This window comes from Musca domestica, unplaced genomic scaffold (genome assembly GCF_030504385.1).
Source record: "Musca domestica strain aabys unplaced genomic scaffold, Musca_domestica.polishedcontigs.V.1.1 1, whole genome shotgun sequence".
In the NCBI taxonomy this organism is placed as follows: Eukaryota; Metazoa; Arthropoda; class Insecta; order Diptera; family Muscidae; genus Musca; species Musca domestica.
Genome location: NW_026712114.1, coordinates 7,210,341 through 7,229,573, shown reverse-complemented (window position 1 = coordinate 7,229,573; position 19,233 = coordinate 7,210,341). Strand labels below are relative to the sequence as shown.

The 19,233-nt window shown below is 34.8% G+C and overlaps 1 protein-coding gene across 1 annotated transcript in view; it reads right to left on the bottom strand.

Annotated features, from left to right (window-relative positions):
- Positions 1-15,997: 15,997 nt before the first annotated feature.
- LOC101887946 (homeotic protein empty spiracles) overlaps positions 15,998-19,233 on the bottom strand; it is a 35,140-nt gene continuing 31,904 nt past the window's right edge. The window contains exon 3 of the mRNA XM_005179283.4: positions 15,998-19,063. Within this exon, the coding sequence (XP_005179340.4) occupies positions 18,506-19,063 (558 nt within the window). The 3' untranslated portion in view covers positions 15,998-18,505. The remainder of the gene's footprint in view (positions 19,064-19,233) is intronic.

Genomic DNA, 19,233 nt, shown 5'->3' with positions numbered 1-19,233 from the left:
GCAACAGAAAGAAAATAGTCTCAAAAGAGCTAAAGAGTTGCTTCGCCTGGCCGAAAGTGGTGAACTGCTGAATTTGGTTTTCTCCAATGAGAAAACATTCGTTGTCCAGAAGTTTGTAAAAATTGTTTACTTGCCAAAGAGGTGACCTGAAAATGTGCACCTTCGGCTGGCCACCAGAACCTAAGATACCAATCCGTTGGACTATTGTGTCTGGAGTATTTTGGAAAGCAAGGTTGATACTAAAAACTACCAAAGTGTCGATCATCTCAAGCAAGCGCTTTGCTGGGAATGAGCCAAAATACCGCAGATCAACATTCGGGCAACGTGTGACTATTTCATTGGCCGTTTGAAGGCCATAATTCGTGCCAAAGGTGACCAATTCGAACAAATCGAACAAATGATGCTATTTCGGATATTTTTTGCTTTCATTCAATAAAATTAAAAAAAATGTAAACATTATGGCGTTTGACTTTGTTGCAGTTTTTTATCTCACCCTGTATAATCGTGTTAGTTACGACGAGTTCTTATCGTGTCTGATTTACCATTTCTTTGGCAGATGTTTGTAGGAAGCTTATATTAGGCGCCGATTAAATGCTTTAGAAGCAATCATCAGAATTAGTAGACAGTTACAACTAATTATTTATGCATATTGCTTGAGGTGATCGACACTTTGGTATTTTTTAGTACCAACCTTGCTTTCCCAAATACTCCAGACACAATAGTCCAACGGATTGGAATCCGAAAATGAAGCGAGGAACCTCATTTTGTAACCAATTTGGGTGGCACGTGCTGAGTCTTGTGGGAATGTCCAAGGTCTGCGGCCAGAATGTTTGCGTGTCCAAGGCTTTAATACACCCTCCAGAATATTTTCGCGATAATATTCGTCATTTATTCTGATGCCGATTAATACCCGCGGAGAGCGACCATCGGCTGCTACGGCGACCCACACCATCGTTCTTGAGTTCTGGTGGCCAACCGAAGGTGCACATTTTCAGCTGACCTCTTTGGCAAGTAAACACGATCATTTTGGTTGTTTACAAACTGCTGGATAACGAATGTTTTCTCATCGGGGAAAAACAAATTCGGCAATTCTCCACTTTCGGACAAGCTTCAATTCCATCACGAATAACCTTTTTTCTGGAAAATTCTCACCAAAATGCCAAGGAGCTGTCAATGGAATAATTTTAACAGCTGCCGGACGAGTGGCTTAGAAATGACAGCAGTCTGAAGTTGGTTGCAGTATTTTTATCTCACCCTGTACCTTTTTCTTTCTTTTATTTAGGATGCACACCATACAGGTCTCATTAAGTACCTGTCTTAAAACAGTTGTGCGTCCTTGAAATCGAGCTAATTGGGGTTTTGAGGTATGAGATACATCAGGATTTTTTTTAAAGAAATTTGGCCAATTCCGTTCAACTTGTACATATAGGCATCTAGCGTCCTACTGATAATTTATTTATATGTGTTTACAAACGTTTGCGAGTTACAAACTCTCGTAGACATTTCAGTTTAAACTTGTAATCAAAAATAGTTCTCATCCTGCAGTTCACAGTTTGCCAAACTAAGAACATTTAAATTCATTACCATTCCGCCTATCTGACTGCAGTAGTTGTTGCAAACAAACATATTAACACTTAACATACAACACCGTACTTTCTTCCTCAAATCCAAAGAATAACAACAAAACGTATAAATAAATATGGAATTCCCCCCCTCCTCTCCTCATCCATGTGGGCTGATGGATATCGCGTGCAACATTCACATTTAAAAAGTATTTGTTAAATGTTTGCGATAAATTATCCAAATTTCCAAGTGCTGGATGGTAATTAAATTAAGCTTTATTGCAATTATTTTGCGATAATAGTGGAGGCTTCATTCCGCCGTTTGTTATTGTTATTATTGTTGTGTTGTGATGTGTGTGTGTGAGTATTTTGCATTTATTGCACACAAATAATGAAGTTATGCGGGCAAATGCAATCATGCCATTATTATAGCCATTTGCAGTATGTGCTGTAGGATGTTCGTCTGGAAAATAGGACCTTTGCATACACAGAAGGTATGCTCAGCTGGAACTTTACGTTTTAATGACTTTTTAATTGATTTACTTGTTCTGCTGTTAGTCAATGGTTAAATAATAGTTATATAAATGTGACTTGATTACCGAGTAATGACGGGGAGCTGTTCTTCAAATGCCACGCGGTTGGGGAGGCAGGTGCTTTTGGTGAGTTCAGTCAGTTGTTTTCATATGGATGGATTTTAAAAATATTGTTCTGAAACCGCTTTTTATTTTGTCTAGATGGACTCCTTAAAAAATAGTGACAAAATTCAAAAAATGCGTTTTTCAAGTTAACAATTTTAATTTTTTTTACTTTTAAGTTAATATACCCTCCATAGTATGGTGGAGGGTATAAAAAGACCTAAAACGAACTGTTGGAACGAATCTAAAAATTTAAGGTGGACTTTTCGCAGACAAAATAGCTGGCACTTGCCAGTATAAATATATAGACAATTATTTACAAAGAGGTAAGCCAGACATGGGATGGTCAAACATGAGATCATACACAGAAATTTGGCATTGATATCTGGTGAATAATAAAAAATTTCAAAATTCCATACATCAAACTTACTTTCCAAGCTTTATTCACACTTCACATCACTACTCTTTTTATACCCTCAGTCATATGGCTAGAGAGGGTATATATAATTTGATACGGCCAAAAATTGCATCACCGAAATAACGGTTGTAGACCTTAGGTCTCTTTGGTCCAAATCCGTTTCCGGACATTTGGAGTCGATGTAGCGATTTCCGTCCGTTAGTCCGTCTTTCTGGCTTGTGCGCACGATAACTCACGAAGGGAGTATCCGATTTGGTCCAAACTTGGTACATTGTAATTCGGAGATGGGCAATATCAGTCCACTCCTTCTGATACCTCCCCGACAAAAATTCGAAATTTTCAAAAAAAAAAAACAATTTAAAAAGTGTCTGTCGGGTTTGCCGACAGATGTATACCCTCAGCCAATGAACGACTTTTAAAAATATTTTGACTTCTGTTGTGAATATTCAAATGTTTTACCCCTTATGCAGTAGGTTCCGAATAAATGAGTCAACAAATATGATATAATATATAAATAAAAATCATATGAATATTGCGACGTACTAGGTTTGGACTATATCGACTGGACAATGGACAATATTAAAAGGTTTCTGGCAAAGAGAGATATATTTAGATATAGCAAGTTGTAAAAAATCGCTGACTTGTTTCTCAAGTTTTGACAGATAAAAAAAAGTATGGAAAATTGTGACCCTTTGTGAGTGAGGTATCAGAAAGGGTTCACAGATATATATCATCTGCACAGCAGATATTTTATTACCAAAAATGTTTGTATGCGTGTAATTTGAAGAGTGTAGACTGCTTATTTTGCTTTCCTTGATCGTTGTGTATTCCAAAATCTCAACCCCCCCCCCCCCCCCCCCCCCCCTTTGTGTGGGAGGTACCAGAAAGAATGGTCCGAAATATTTAGATGTGCCAAGTCTAAACGGAATCAGATGTTAATTTCGCATTTTATGAGCGTAATGGATATTCAAAATTTCGACCTTTTGTGGAGGAGGTACCAGAAGAAGTGCACCGATATATATTTTATCTTAAGACCAGACCTTGTGAAATTTGAAGACAATCGGACTCTTACATCACATTTTATGAGAGTTTTAATTATTCAAAATTTTGACTATTTGTGGGGGAGGTACTTGATGGAGTGGACCGATATTGTCCATTTTCTCACCTGACATAGCACTGACGTAAATATTAGGATTTGCAAAGTTGGAGAAATATCGAATTATGCTTTTTCTTTCTGTGCAAAAAATAAATTTTTTTGAAAATTTCGACCTTTTGTGGGGGAGGTACCAGAAGGAGTGGACCGATCTAAGTTTGACAAAAATGTTACGATGTACCAAGTTTGGATCAAATCGGATACTCCTTTCGAGAGTTATCGTGCGCACTAGCCAGACAGACAGACGGACATCGGTAGATCTACTCCAAATGTTCTGAAACGGATTTGGTCCAAAGAGACCTAGGGTCTAAAACCGATTTTTTGACTAGGCATTTTTAACCGTATGAAATGATATATACCCTCTGTAGCCATATGGCTGAGGGTATAAAAATATTTTACTGCACAGAAAGAGAACGGATAGTCCTATTTTGCTCCATCTTTGCCAATCCTAATATTTGCATCCGTGCTAGGTCAGATGCGAAAATGGACATTATCGATCCACTCCGTCAAGTACCTTCATTACCTTACCTTCAACATTTTGAAAATCCATGATGCTCATAAAACGAGAAATTAACGTTCGATTCCATTCAGACTAACGAAAACGATTATAAAATTCAGTTCTCTTCACACTTCACACATCTCATTATTTCTATTAACACAAGATCTGCTGTGAAGATGGGATATATCGATCATCTCCTTCTGGCACCTCCCCCACAAAGTGCCCAAATTTTGAATATCCATGAAGCTCATAAAACGCGAAGTTAACATCCGATGCCATTCAGACTTTGTACATTTCATTATTTCCATCAATACAAAATCTTCTATAAAAAGGAAAAGATCGGATAATTTTTTCTGGTACCTCACCCACATAAGGTTCAAGGTTTTGAAAACTCTCTTCAAATTTCACATATACAAAAGTTTTGCTAACACTAGATCTGTCTGGTACCTCACCCACAATGGCTCACAATTTTTATAACTTGCGAAACAAGTCAGCCAAGTCAGTCTTTGCAAACTCAACTTTCTCAACCAGAAACCTGAGATAAATATGGAATATATCGAAATTTATGATTTCGATTTTAGATATAAATGTTCGAATGTTGATATAAATGTTGTATAAATGTTCCAATTTTTTATCTGTATTAGATGAAGTATAAAAATGGAATACTTCAGTCCGCTATATCTGGCTCACGCATATTTCTACACTTTCTAAAATTCGCCCATATGTTGTATAAAGTATTGGAAGTAGTCGATATAGTCCAAACTTGGCACGTCGCATTATCATATTTATTTAGGTCCCATACGAAATGTTCAATATTGGTCCATTCCTTCGGAACTTACGCCATAGACGGTCAACAATTTGAATAATCATAACAGAAGTCAAAATATATTTAAATAATCGAACATTGGCTGAGGGTATACATCTAAGAGTTAATTACCGATATGTTGGGCGTTTTCGCAAAAGAGCTCTCACCTTACATTCACTCTTATAAGGCTTACATTTAGAAAACGAAACAGAGCGAAATTCCATAAAGAATGTAAAGCAAATAAACTACGTGAACAAAAAACATGGATCTGGTTCGAACTTACTTTATTTGCTGTAGTCGAATACGTTTAACCAATGTTTAGCTCTCTTAGTGATACCCTAACATTTAGAGTATGGTTATCGTTATTTAGGCCCTAAACCCATTACATTTTTGTTAAGGGTAATTATTTTTTTTTACAATTTTTTTGAACTCGCCACATAATTTTTTATTTGAACTAGGCGCAGCACAACACATCATAAAACCCCATTTACAGTGAACAATATAATTCAGAAAAAAGTTCATACTAAAAAACGCTCTGAAACTGTGGTTAATTCTGGTTGGGCGGTTGTTAGAGTTGTTACACTTAATTTAGTGGCAATTAAATTTCATTTAAAATGAAATTGTTAAGTGTTTTAAATGGCTGTTGTTGTCGTCGTCTTTTTTTCTGTTTCCAACTGTTTTCTGTTGGTTATGGACAATTTTTTATTTACTTCTCCTACGGTTAGTTGTCTGTGGCGGAACTTACAACTTACACATAACATTTATAAAAAACAAAAGAAGAAGCAACACTTTCATACCGGCCATCATCTATGGACAATGAAACATGTTTGCCACATGCAAACAAGTTCTTTGCTTTTTTTTTGTTGGTTTTACTGTGGCAAAAGTCCAACTTGTGTTTGGGAAGGGTATGAATGGGCAACCGAAAAAAACGAATGTTTAACAAGCAGCAGCCAACAAAATAAACGACTTGATAAAGTAATTAGCCCCAATAAGCGGTACTAACGAACACAATTTCGTTGTTACTATTTTTTGTTGCCGAAGTTGGGTTTGGGGTTGTTTTGTTGAGTTTTTTTTTGATTAAATGTTGTTTCATTGTTGTTAGCCAAGTTTGTTAGATGACAACAACAATAGTAAGTGTATGAAACATAAAAAAAAAACAACTAACAATAGAAACAGAAAAGTGCTAGAAAATTGTGTAGCATAACGGCCAAATATTTTTGTTGCTACCTTAAGTTGAATAGAGATTTCAGTACTCAATGTAAATCATATTAAAAACGAAAGTAATACATATAGTTTTTAATAAATGGAGTACATTAAATCTAGAAAAACTGCATTGGAAAAGCTGTGTGTGCAAATTTTTATCATATGCGTTTGCCAATGTTACAATGAATATATTAATGTAGCTTTTTTTGAAAACTCCGTCTCCAGAGAAATTTCCAATATATATACAGATATGCTTGTGGGAATATAATGGCTTACAAGTATATTTCACTCATAATTGCTGGAACTCTTGTAAAGACCACACCGACCATTCTTTACAATTTGGAATAGATAAGAGCAAGAGCATCAAATGCTAATTCTTTCGCCTCGGTATTAATATGAATGGGAACACCACATTCGAAACGTCTTTCCAATTACCACAACATTCGTATGAAATTGTATTGAATACCTAACAACACGACGGAGTGCGTAAATATTGGACAAATACCCCCGGCCAAAAAACACTTAGGGTAACATCTGGGCATGGCTCTATGACATCATTTTAAAACCGAAATCTTCGAAAATGGACTATAGGCATTGCTTACTTTTTTCAACTTAAGTCTAACATAATTGGCCATGAGGTGCCTGGGAGTATTATTTTTGATGTTCCTAATCCTAATCTAAGATTTTTAAAAAAATAATTTTTTTAAACCACTTTTTTCGAGCAAAAGATAATTTTTTAAATTGTTTTTTTAGAAAATTCAAGAGGTTTGGTCAGGCAGTGCTTGGAAAAAATCACCACATTTGAACAGGAAACACCAAAATTCGTCAGGATATCATTGATAAAACTAATAAATAAATAAAATTCTATTGTTGATCAGGAGATCCTTGTAAAATATTATTTAAAAACTCTAATAATCTTAATCAGGAAGTCCTCAAAAAATATTTTCAAAAAATCCACAAATTATTCGGGGGTTCTTGAAAATCCGGAATTTATAAAACCGGACAATTCTAGAAAAAATTTTAAACAAATTTCTTAAAAATACACGGATTTTGCCCAGGTCGAAATCTAGGATTTTTTGATACATGGTTCTTGAAGACATTTCATTAAAAGTCCAAGATTTTTTCAAATCCACTATTCCTGGATAGAAGGTCATGTAAAAAGTTCCTTTAAAAATCCAAGGTTTCTTTAAAAATTTAAAATTTTTGGTAAGACTGCATTGGCTCAAAAGGCCATTAAAACTATTTTTATATCCTCCACATTGGAAAGGAGGGTATATTTACTTTGTCATTCCGGTTGTAACATCCCTAAATATTCGTCGTAGACCCCATAATGTATATATATTCATAATCAGCATAAAATTCTAAGTCGATTTAACGATGTCCGTCTGTCTGTCCGTCTGTCTGTTGAAATCACAATACAGGCCACATTATTTGACGTAGAGCGTCAAAATTTAGCAGAATAATTTGTATTGTGTCTAGGATGGTTGGTATATGAGATATATCGATCCACGTTTTGGTATAGTCCCCATATAACGGTACCTTCCCGATATTCGGTATTTTGATGGCTTTTGTCACATTTTTTCACGGATTTGTCCAAAAATTGGAATTAGTTGGTTATAATAGGTTCTAGCTCCGTTGGCGAAACATTGTATATATAGGTCCACGTTTTTGTATATCCCTATATAGCGGTTCCTGCCGATATTCGGTATTTTGATGATTTTTGCCACATTTTCCCACGAATATGTCTAAAAATTGGTATTTGTAGGTCATAATTTGTTCTAATGTTTTCTTTACCCCAAGGTGGAGGGTATTAAAAGTTCGGCCCGGCCGAAATTAATGTTTTTTTTTTACTTGTTTAAAGTCACGATCAGGACGTCCTTGAAGAATAATTCACTATAAGTCCAAGATTTTTGTTCAAAAGAGCCTTGAAACATTTTCTTAAAAAAAATACTTGATATTTAGTCAGGAGGTCTTTGAAAAATTATTCACTATAAAACCCACAATTTTTCGTTCAGAAGGTCATTAAAACCCTCTGTTTGAAAAACACGATTTTTGTTCAGACGATCCTTGAAAACCTCTCAAAAAATTTTTTTTTTGTAGTCAAACGTACTTAACAAATGTTTTATCTATAAAATCGATTTTTGGCCGGGTGGTCCTTGCAAACCTTTCTTAGAAAATATCACAATTTCCGGTTAGAAGGTTCTGATAATTTTTTTTGAAAAAGTTCCTTTTAAAATTCACGATTTCTATTTATAATGTCCTTGAAATCTTCCTTTAACGATCTACTTTTTCTGGTAGAAAGAAAGAAAGAAAAACCATATCTCTTTAGAGAGTCCTTGAAAAAAGTTCCTTCGCAAATCCACAATTTCTAGTTGGAAAGTCCTTCTAATTAGAAGTTCCCTGAAGAAGTCTTCCTCAATATTCACGATTGCTGGTCGGAAAGTCCTTAAATATTCCTCTAAGGAAAAACTCGTGGTTTTAGTTAAAAGGTCCTTGGGAACCTTTCATTAAAAATTGCTCTATATTTGGTCAGGAAGCACAATTTATTTTTTTAGTGAATACGACCTTGATAAACTTTTTTTGGGAAGATATTAGGAATCAGGTCAGCAACTATTGTGAAAAATGTCCATGAATTTGGTTAAGGAGTCCTTGAAACTCTTTTTCTTTAAAAAATCAAGGGTTTTGGTAGGGATGTATCAAAAAATCCCGAATTATGTAATGAGATCTAAAAAATAGCCCTTAAACACAAATAAGCTTTGGCCAGAATGTCCTTGAAATACTATTCCAAATATTAACATTCTTTTGAAAAATCAAAAAAATTTGATTAAGTATTTTTATAAAAAAATACATGATTTTTAGCTAAGATTTCCTTGAAGAGTTATTCACTATAAACCCACAGTTATTGCCAAGGACGACTTATTTTTTAATACTATCTACAAAACTCAAATAATACAAAAAAAATATATATCCACAATTTTTGGCCTAAGGTGCTTGAAAATTATTCTCTGTAAAATCCACGATTTTTGCACAGGGGTCTTTGAAAAAATATTCTTTACAAATCCAAGATTCCCTCTCAGGAGGTCTTTGATACAATTTCTTTCAAAAAATCCGCACCTATATTAAGGGTGAAACAAATATTATTATGTGCCAAGTTAGGACTATATCGATAAATCTTTTCACTTTTTTCATCTGTTGAGGGGTGTTGTACCAGAAGACGATCAATATTTTAGCATTCCGGCATTGGTATTCAGTGACTGTTAAGAACATATGGAAATATAGGTAATTTAAAATGGGATTTTTGTTAGGAAAAAAAATGTAAAAATGTAAAATCGTGTTATTGGTAAAGGATAAGAATTTTGAGGGTCACTCCTGTTGAGAAGGGTTCAAATTTTATGCGGGAATATTTAGAATTTCACTTTTAAAGGATCATTAGGGTATAAAAAGCAGAAATAGGTACATTATTATGTATGGTCAGTAGCAGATTTTGCAAGTTTTGCACGAGTTCCACTTTTGCTGAAAAGGGGTAAAAAAGTCCTTAAATCCTTAAAAACCGAAGTGACATTATATGGTAAGGACCAAATAAGTCACTGTGGACGATTTTTTTTTTATAAATTCTCTGTAAATTTGATATCTAAAATAATTTTAAAACTGTCATCTCTATCCAATTTAGTAGCACTGGTTAAGCACAACATTTTGGCCACATTATGCGAATTCATATGTGTTAAAGTTATTTTTGTTGTTGTTTTCTCTTTTTTTTGGCTATTTGATTTGGGCCACTTATATCATTACGATTTTCGTTAGTCATAATTTGTTCATTTATTTTGTGGCTAATTTGGTTTTCTGTTGGTAATGCGATACACAATACGTGTTGTAGAGATAGCCTGAGACGGATATTATGGCTACATGCGACACATTTGACTTTTGAAGCCCGGTGGCGGCAGGGGTTGTGTTGTTGTTGCCATGCTATGTTATCTACGAAACGAGAGTGGCAACAATTTTGGGCTATGAAAAACTCATTTCCAATGTCCACCAAAAACAAGCGTTTTTGGCCATACGTCCCGGCTAGACCAGTTCGGTGGTCATACTTCTACGGTCAAGTTATGTTGTTGTTATTTTTTTTTGTTATAACATCATTATGGTAATTATAACATTTTAACAACATTAAAATGTTGTTATTAAATTTCGTCAAACTACAGCAACAACTAACTAACGTAATGTATTTACTCTTAGATGATAGAAGTCAAGTCAGTGTATGGAGTGACGGCGTGTAAATGAACAGCTAGGCAGCCATGTACGATGGGCTGGTCAGAAAAAATGTACGATCCGGTTTAATGTCATTAAAATAATTATAATTTAAATTGGAATTGAATGATATACAATTTTCTTGTTCATTTTTCTTGTCACTCTGTCGCGGCAAGTGATAATTTTGCCCCCTTTCCCTCCCCTCTTCTTCATACCATCTTTTGCCACTAGAAGAGGAAGTTTTGAAATATCTAGCCAAAAAAAAACAACATGGTTTAAACTCCTGATAAAAGTCATTTAACGAAAGACTGGTCATTAAACGCGTACAAATGTATGGCAATAATCAGGCTGATGATTTGTAAGTGTGTATGTATGCATGTGCTGTATGACTGATGATGATGGTCTTATATGCAAATGGATATCTATTTATACTGCGGACTTAAAAAATAGGTACAGATAATTTCCTGATTAAAAGAAAAAGAATCTTGATTAGGATATTGAAAAATTTTTCCCAAAAAAATACAATTTTAAGTCAGGAGGTCATGGCAGAATTATTTACTATAAAATTCATGATTCAAGCTGAGGGGGTCCTAGAAAACCTTTCTTTACAAATTCCAAAATTTTTAGTCAAAGGTCCGTTTTTTAGATAATTTCGGCCGGGCCCGACTTTGAATACCCTCCACCATTTGGAACGAATTTAGAAATTTTGAAAAAATAAAATCCTTAAAAAATTCTGGTGAAATTTAAAAAATAAAACCGAATATAGCCGTTATATTGTAGTCTATACGACGTGGACCTACATAGATATTGCTTGTCATAAGTCATTACCATATTCAAATTCGAAACTTGAAATAAACGGTGAACAATGTAGCTACAATCATAAAAATGTCATATGTAGGGAGGTACCGTTATATCGGAGCTGTGCGAAGACCTGGACCAGCAAAGACAATATTCTGTCATAGGCTGTAGCATCCATTACGAACTTCAAATACGACATCTTAAACAATTTCGGTGGGTATTGTACCTAAACTAAACCTAATCAAAATACCAAATATAGGGAGGTACGGGTATATGGGACCTATACGAAGACCTGGACCATTACGAACTCTAAATAAGTAATTTGAAACAATTCCGGTGAATAATGACGCTAAAATCATTAAAATACCGAATATTGGGAGGTACCGTTATATGGGGCTATACGAAGACGTGGACCTGCACAGACAATTTTCTGTCTTAGGCTGTAGTATCCATCAAATACCTAATTAGAAACAATTCCGGTGAATAATGTCGCTAAAATCATCAAAATACCGAATATCGGGAGGTACCTTTATATGGGGGCTATATGAAAATGTGGACCTACATGGCCCATTTACGAACTTAACTTGCCTACTGGAAAAATAAACATGTGTGCAAAATTTTAGCCTTCTATCAAAATTTGTTCGAAAGATAGGTGGTTACAACAGACAAACGGACATCGCTAAATCGACTTAGAATTTTACGCTGATCAAGAATAATTATACTTTGTTGGGTCTGAAATGAGTATTTCGAGGAGTTACAAACGGAATGACAAAGATAATATACCCTCCATAGTATGGTGGAGGGTATAAAAATCGAAGATTTTTTGGTTAAAGCGTCTCTGAAAAATTTCCACAAATTCTAGTTAGAGTATTTCTGGTTTGGAATATTTTTGAAAAAGCAAAAAAAGAGAGATAACTCTAAATCAATTGAAATAATTCTCATTCAAGTTGAATAGCTTGACATATAAGCTTTTTCGTCTTTTTCGCCGAAGTTGTATCTGTTGACGTAAAACGACGACGTTTTTTACTACAAGTACACATAATTAATAGCAAGGGTTAACTAATTCAAAATCAAATGAAATAATTCTCAATCACGTTAAATACACGTTAAATATATATATTTGATTATAGACTTCCAAAGCGACCAGGAATATGTTATCTTCCAGAATCTTCAAGATTCTACAGGGTGAGATAAAAAATGTGTAACAAAGTCTAACGCCATAATTTTTACATTTTTTTTAAATTGTATTGAATGACAGTAAAAAATGTTGGAAGTAGCATAAAATTTTAGAATAAGTTTAGACTTGTTCGAATTGGTTACCTTTGGCACGAATTATGGCCTTCAAACGGCCAATGAATCCGTCAGACGCTGCCCGAATGTTGTTCTACGGTATTTTGGCCCATTCCCAGCGAAGCGCTTTCTTGAGGTGATCGACACTATGGTACTTTTTAGTACCAACATTGCTTTCCAAAAACTCCAGGCACAATCGTCGCCATTGTGCGCTAAAAATGAAGTGAGGAACCTGATTTTGTAACCATTCTTGGGTGGCCCGTGCTGAGTGTGATGGTGCTAAGTCCTGTTATAATGTCCAAGGTCTGTGGCCAAAATGTTTGCGTGCCCAAGGCTTTAATGAACCCTTTAGAATATTTTCGCGAAAATATTCGCCATTTATTCTGATGCCACGGTCGATGTTATGGCTGTTATGGCTGTTATTCTGTTCGTTTACAAACAGCTGGACAACGAATCTCATCGGAGAAAACCAAATTTGGCAGTTCACCACATTCGGCCAAGCGAAGCAACTCTTTAGTTCTTTTGAGTCGATTTTCTTTCTGTTGCGGTGTAAGTTCTTGAACTTTTTGGAATTTCAAGGCTTTACCTCATTTGTCAATATTTGCCAAAGAACGTCGTCCTATACATACAGTGTTTCGCCACCGGAGCTAGAACCCATTACGAACTACAAATACTAATTTTTAGACAAATTCGTGAAAAAATATGGCGAAAAACATTAAAATGCAGAATATCTGCAGGTAACATTATGTGGGGCTATACGCGAACGTGGACCTATAAAAACTATGTTCCACAACAGCAGCTAGAACCACGTATTTTAGTTATTTCTCAGGGCTTAGGCCATATTTACCAATCAAAAAACCACAATACTAATTTTCGGCCAAATCGATTGGAAAATATGGTAAAGGACCTAGTAGTAGTTAATATCAAAGATTGTCCTTTATATGATGTCTTAATAGGACACCTTTAGTTATTCGAAAGACGGAAGTCTTTTTATGGGATTTTTATAGGAAAAAACGACACTTCAAAGGTCTTGTAGTAATAGTTGAACACTGAGGAATCTTATGAATATAGTACCATGATTTTTTTTATAAAGGCTAAACTTTCGTAAGTCTTTTAAGGCAGAAAAAATTCTATACGCCACTAATTGAGAGAAGAACATTCATACCTCTCTGAGATCTTCTCAAGACAAAATGCCTTTGAAAGTGATTGAAAGACCTTCTATAGGTTTCAAGTTGATAGATTTTCTGCTATAGGCTTTCTATGGATGGATCAACTTTTTGAAGACTTCTATCGGCAGAAGACATTTTAAACAGCTTCCTAAGATAGACATCCATTTAGAAGGCTTCTCTCGGCTGAAGACCAACTATGGGTATCTACAAAAAATTGTTGTTATTATAAAATTATTGTTGGAAATGTAATATTTTCATTTCCAACAAGTGCTTGATCCTATTCAATTTATCACCAGTGTACTTCACATATGTGTGTGCTCACTAATAGTTCACTTTAATTAATGATAATTTTGTCTCGCTGCTGTTTTTTTTTTCTTTTTATTATTTCACTAAATAAACTGATCGTTTATCGCTATGAATGTAATTCATATGTTATTATAGACAAAAATTTCAGGCAGCAGCTGCGGCAGCAACAGCAACAGCACCGACTAGCAGTGATCATCTTGCATGAAATGTACATAATTAACATATAATCTTTCATCTTTAGTTTATGAAAAGTGCAATAAATAATGTATTTAACAGAAACGAACAGGAAAAAAAAACAATTGAGAAATTTGTTTTTATGTCCCGTAATTGGCCGACGTGTTAATGGGGTTTGGGATTAAACGATTTGCATTTAAAGTTATTTAACAGATTGAGATTTTTTTTATATATTTTCGAAATTAATATGCTGTGAATGTTATTTGGCAGAAACATAAATCTGTTATGAAATTGTTTTGAGGAATGTGACATCTTGAAGTGAAAAAAATAACTATCGTAATTAATTGCTAGATAAAAAGTGAATTAAATGAGGCTGAATCTTAACGAACGAAACTAATGTGAATTTTTCAAATTAAAAAAAAAATCGCATAGGCTAGTGGAAGTGATTTAGAAAATATGTATGCTGATATATTCCATCTTTTATTCCTCGATCCATCATCAATTTTGGTTTACAAAAATTTTTTTTGACAAATTTACCAATCTTTTGAATTCGAAATAAATCAGTTTTTAATCTTTCTCCATTAAATGAAGTATTGAAGGGAGCTTTTGACTCCGATTGGAATATTGTTAAAGTAGCATTAAACAAGTAAAAAAGCTGTAAGTTCGGTCGGGCCGAATACCCTCTGCCATTTGGAACGATTTTGGCAATTTTCAAAAAAATAAAATCCGCAAATCTGTTAAAATCTTTAAAATACAAAATGTAGCCGTCGGGTCTAAACGACGACGTGGACTTGCATAGGCATCTTTTTTCATAAGCCATTACAATATTCAAATGAGAAACTAGAAAAAAATCGGTAAATACTGTTGCTAAAATCATCTATATAGGGAGGAACTATTAGATGGGGGCTATACGAAGACATGGACCTGCACAGACAATTTTCTGTCTTAGGCTGTAGTATCCATTACGAACTTCAAACACTATATTTGAAAAAATTCCGGTGAAAAATGTCGCTAAAATCATCATAATACCAAATAAAGGGAGGTACCGTTACATTGGGCCTATACGAAGATGTGGACCTGTACAGACAATTTTCTGTCATAGGCTGTAGTATCCATTACGAACTTCAAATACAATATATAAAAGAATTCCGATGAATAATGTCGCTAAAATCATGAAAATACCGAATATCGGGAGGTACCGTTATATGTGAGCTAAACGAAGGCGTGGACCTGCACAGATAATTTTTTTAGGCAGTAGTATTCATTACGAACTTCAAATATCAAATTTGAAACATTTCCTGTTAATAATGTCGCTAAAATCATCAAAATACTGAATATAGGAAGGTTCCGTTATATTGGGGCTATACGAAGACGTGGACCTACACAGACAATTTTCTGTCATAGGCTGTAGTTCCCATTACGAACTCTAAATACGTAATTTGAAACATTTCCTGTGAATAATGTCGCTAAAATCAATAGGAATAGGAAGTAAATACTCCATCAGCACCCGAACCAAATTTAAAGCACTCGCCCATAATATTTATATTGTTTGTAATTTATTTTTTGTCTTTATAATACAAATTTTATTTACTTATTTTATGAATAACTTCTATTCAATATTTATGTAACTAAAGGTGCATTTTACTCATAAATGATCTATCGATAACTGCAATAATATTTAATTTTTTGTTAATACATAAATCTTTTTGAACTTAAATGTTTAACTTATATATTAATCATGCATTGAATAGCTAAAGGAACATACAAATAATACATACATAAATACAAGTTTTCATACAATATTTACAGAATTTGTGGAAAGTGATCTTTTTTTTTCGAAAACCAATTTTGTGATCCAAAAATTGTTAAATTCAACATTTTATATCCATCAATATGAGAAAATCCTAAAACAAATCTAATAAACATAATGTCCTCCATAAAGAAGCCAAAATGATTGGGTTTAAAAATCCAAAATAAAACAAGTAAACAAAGGCTATAGCCGTGCGGCATTTGATACCCTACAACACTACAATACTTGTATGTTGAAAGCCCCCTTAGGTTTTTGAAATAATGTCATAGAGCCCTAGCATAATGTCATTTACGCACTCGTGTGGATTTAAATTGTGAACTGTAGAACGACTGCGAAATCAGGAATTTTTATTTTTTTGTCCATTTGAACCCCTAAATGTACATCTCCATAACAACAGGCTTTAATTCTGACCCAAATAAAACAAATCGCATGCTATAAAAAATACGATAAAAATTGAAAAAAAAATCACTTTCATATTTTTACGAGATTTTCATAGAATTTATCCTTTTCTGGCAAGATACCATTCCGAATTGATGAGAACGATGAAAATCAGTCCAGCGGTTCTTGACCTATAAGCGGAATAACTTACATCGAATTCTTCTTTAGCTTGTAGCTGTATACGATATCTTAGCTATCAGCAGCACTGCAACAGTCAGAAGTAACCTTTTAATGTATTTGTGATTTTGCCGGAATTAAAAATACTCGCGGTTTGGTGAAAATTTTGCGTATTTTTTACCCGCTAAATATTATCCGATGGCCAAACAAAATATTAGGCTTCTTCCAGCCCTAAACTCTAACTCAACGGTAAATGCCGCATAGATTGGTCTATAATTATGGCCTGTAGAGCAACAACAAAATAAAGATTTTCTTTGTTTTTGGTCCATTTCAAACCCCTAAATATTTTGCGATCATCACCAAAAACAATAGGCTTCTATTCTGACTCTAACCCCACCTCCATTTTCAATTTCGTGAGGATCGGACCATAAAATTAATTTTCTAAGGGCACTGGAATGACCTTAATTTTTGAGGAAATACAAAACTTGGACCGATATTGACAAGGAACGAATTTTAATCCACGAGAAACCGAAATTCAATATTGCAGTCGAATCTGTTGCAAGTTGCGAAATATTAGTAGACTGCGGGGAGGGGGATATCCAAATAGACGTCGGTAGATCATATTATTTTCTAAACCGTATTAAAAAAAATTGTGTAAAATGTGTCTCGTGCCGAGGGCATCTACTCTGGGTACGTCCCTTAGCGGAGGTCTGTCCTGTTAAATCCCTATTAAGTTTACGAAAAATCAAATCAAACATCGAAATTATCCACTAACTTTATAGGAGGTCATAAGCCATAACGTGAACCGATATTTCGTCTAGAGCAGCAATATGGGGCGATTTTTTCAATGAGAAACCAACATTTTAAATTAAATTCGACCATTATTTCCAATTTTGCGGCTTCCGAGCCGGAGTGACACAGTATGCAGTCTTATATAGATCCTCTTTTTAGTGTATCCTCAAAATATATTATCCAATTTTGAACAAATTCTTCACATAGCCCTTAAGATTTCAGAATATAAAATTTTAGCACTTTTGGCTACAAAAAGTGGCTGGGTCAAAACACGTGAAAATTGACCTCAAAGTCAATATGGGAATCTAATAATTCGTAGGGACGAATTTCAGCCTATGTGAGAATTTCCAAATTACAGCATAGTATGTACTCATTGTTATGCAATCATTGATCAATATGTGGACCAATATAACTCGTTGAGGCGAATTTCCATCCAAAGTCAAAATTCCCGATTTGTTAGAGATGAGAGGAATCAAATAAAAGATTCGGCAGGGCCGACCTTTTAATACCCTTCATCATTTGGAAGAAATTAGACTAATTTGTATAAATTCCATTGAAAAGAAAGACCGCTAAAATTATTGAACACCGAATGCAGGATTGTACATCTCTGTCAGATATTACAGATAGACGCATAACTGCAGAGAAAACGGATTTGAATTAAATCCGTTTAGAGAAGCGAAAAACCGAATATGGCGACTTGTACAGGTAATTTTCTGTCATAGGAAGTGGTACGAGGGCAGTTCGGAAACTTCTTAGCCTAACACAAAAAGCACGGTATAAACAGAAAAAAGTTAAGTGTTTTGGAAACTTCCATGTCTGTTATGAACAAATGTTAAATTTTGTTTGACATAAACGGATACCTTTAGAAGGTCTATATAAATTGGAGGATATAAAATGTTGGAGGATAAAAGGGTCGACAGGTATCCATTTTACCCCTAAATCGCTCCTTATTTCTTTTCGTTTCTCAAATCTTCGAAATCTTTCGAAAACAAACTTTAATTTCAAAATTTTAATAAATATACGGATTGGCTAAATAATTCTATTCATTATGCTGTAGTGTTTCTCCCCTTCTTATCATTTTAAACAAAACACGGCTAATGTTTGGGTGGAGAATGCTGTTGTGGCACTGGTTGTGTTTGAGGTGCCGGAGAAGAACCTTGTGGATTATGTGGCTGCTGTTGTTGCAATGCCTGTTGTCTTTGGTGCTCACTTTGAGCATATAATTGCTGTTGCTGCTGTTGATGTTGTTGCAAAAAATGTTGATGCAGAAATTGCTGATGCTGTTGACTCTGCTGCTGTTGCTGCTGATGCTGCTGGAACATTTGATGGCCGTGATGGGCAGCAGCAAAGTGACGCTGTTGCATTTCCTGAAAATGTTCATTCATCATGCGTTTCCTCTCCTCCGCATCCATTAGCTCATGTTCGGCATCATCATAATCGTCCATGTCGATAACTTCATCCTCGTCTTCGTCAATGTCATCACCTTCGGCCATATCAAGATCATCTTGATCTTCGAAACTTGTCTGGGAGCCGTCATTTTTGCTGCCATCATTATCACCAGATTGGCTGCCTTTTTGACTTTTGGTATCGCTGTCGCCCTCCTGTTGCATGCGTTTGTGTTTGGTGCGGCGATTTTGGAACCAAACTTTCACCTGCAAGAAAGATGGAGAGGAAGAAGAAGAAAGGCAATTAGAATTTCACACATACAGACACACACACACATGATAGCTTAATGACACAACTTTCAACTATGAAAACGACCCCATTTGAGTTACACCCCCTGTTTTCCCCCTCTGCCACATTTTTGTTCCAAAAAAACTTA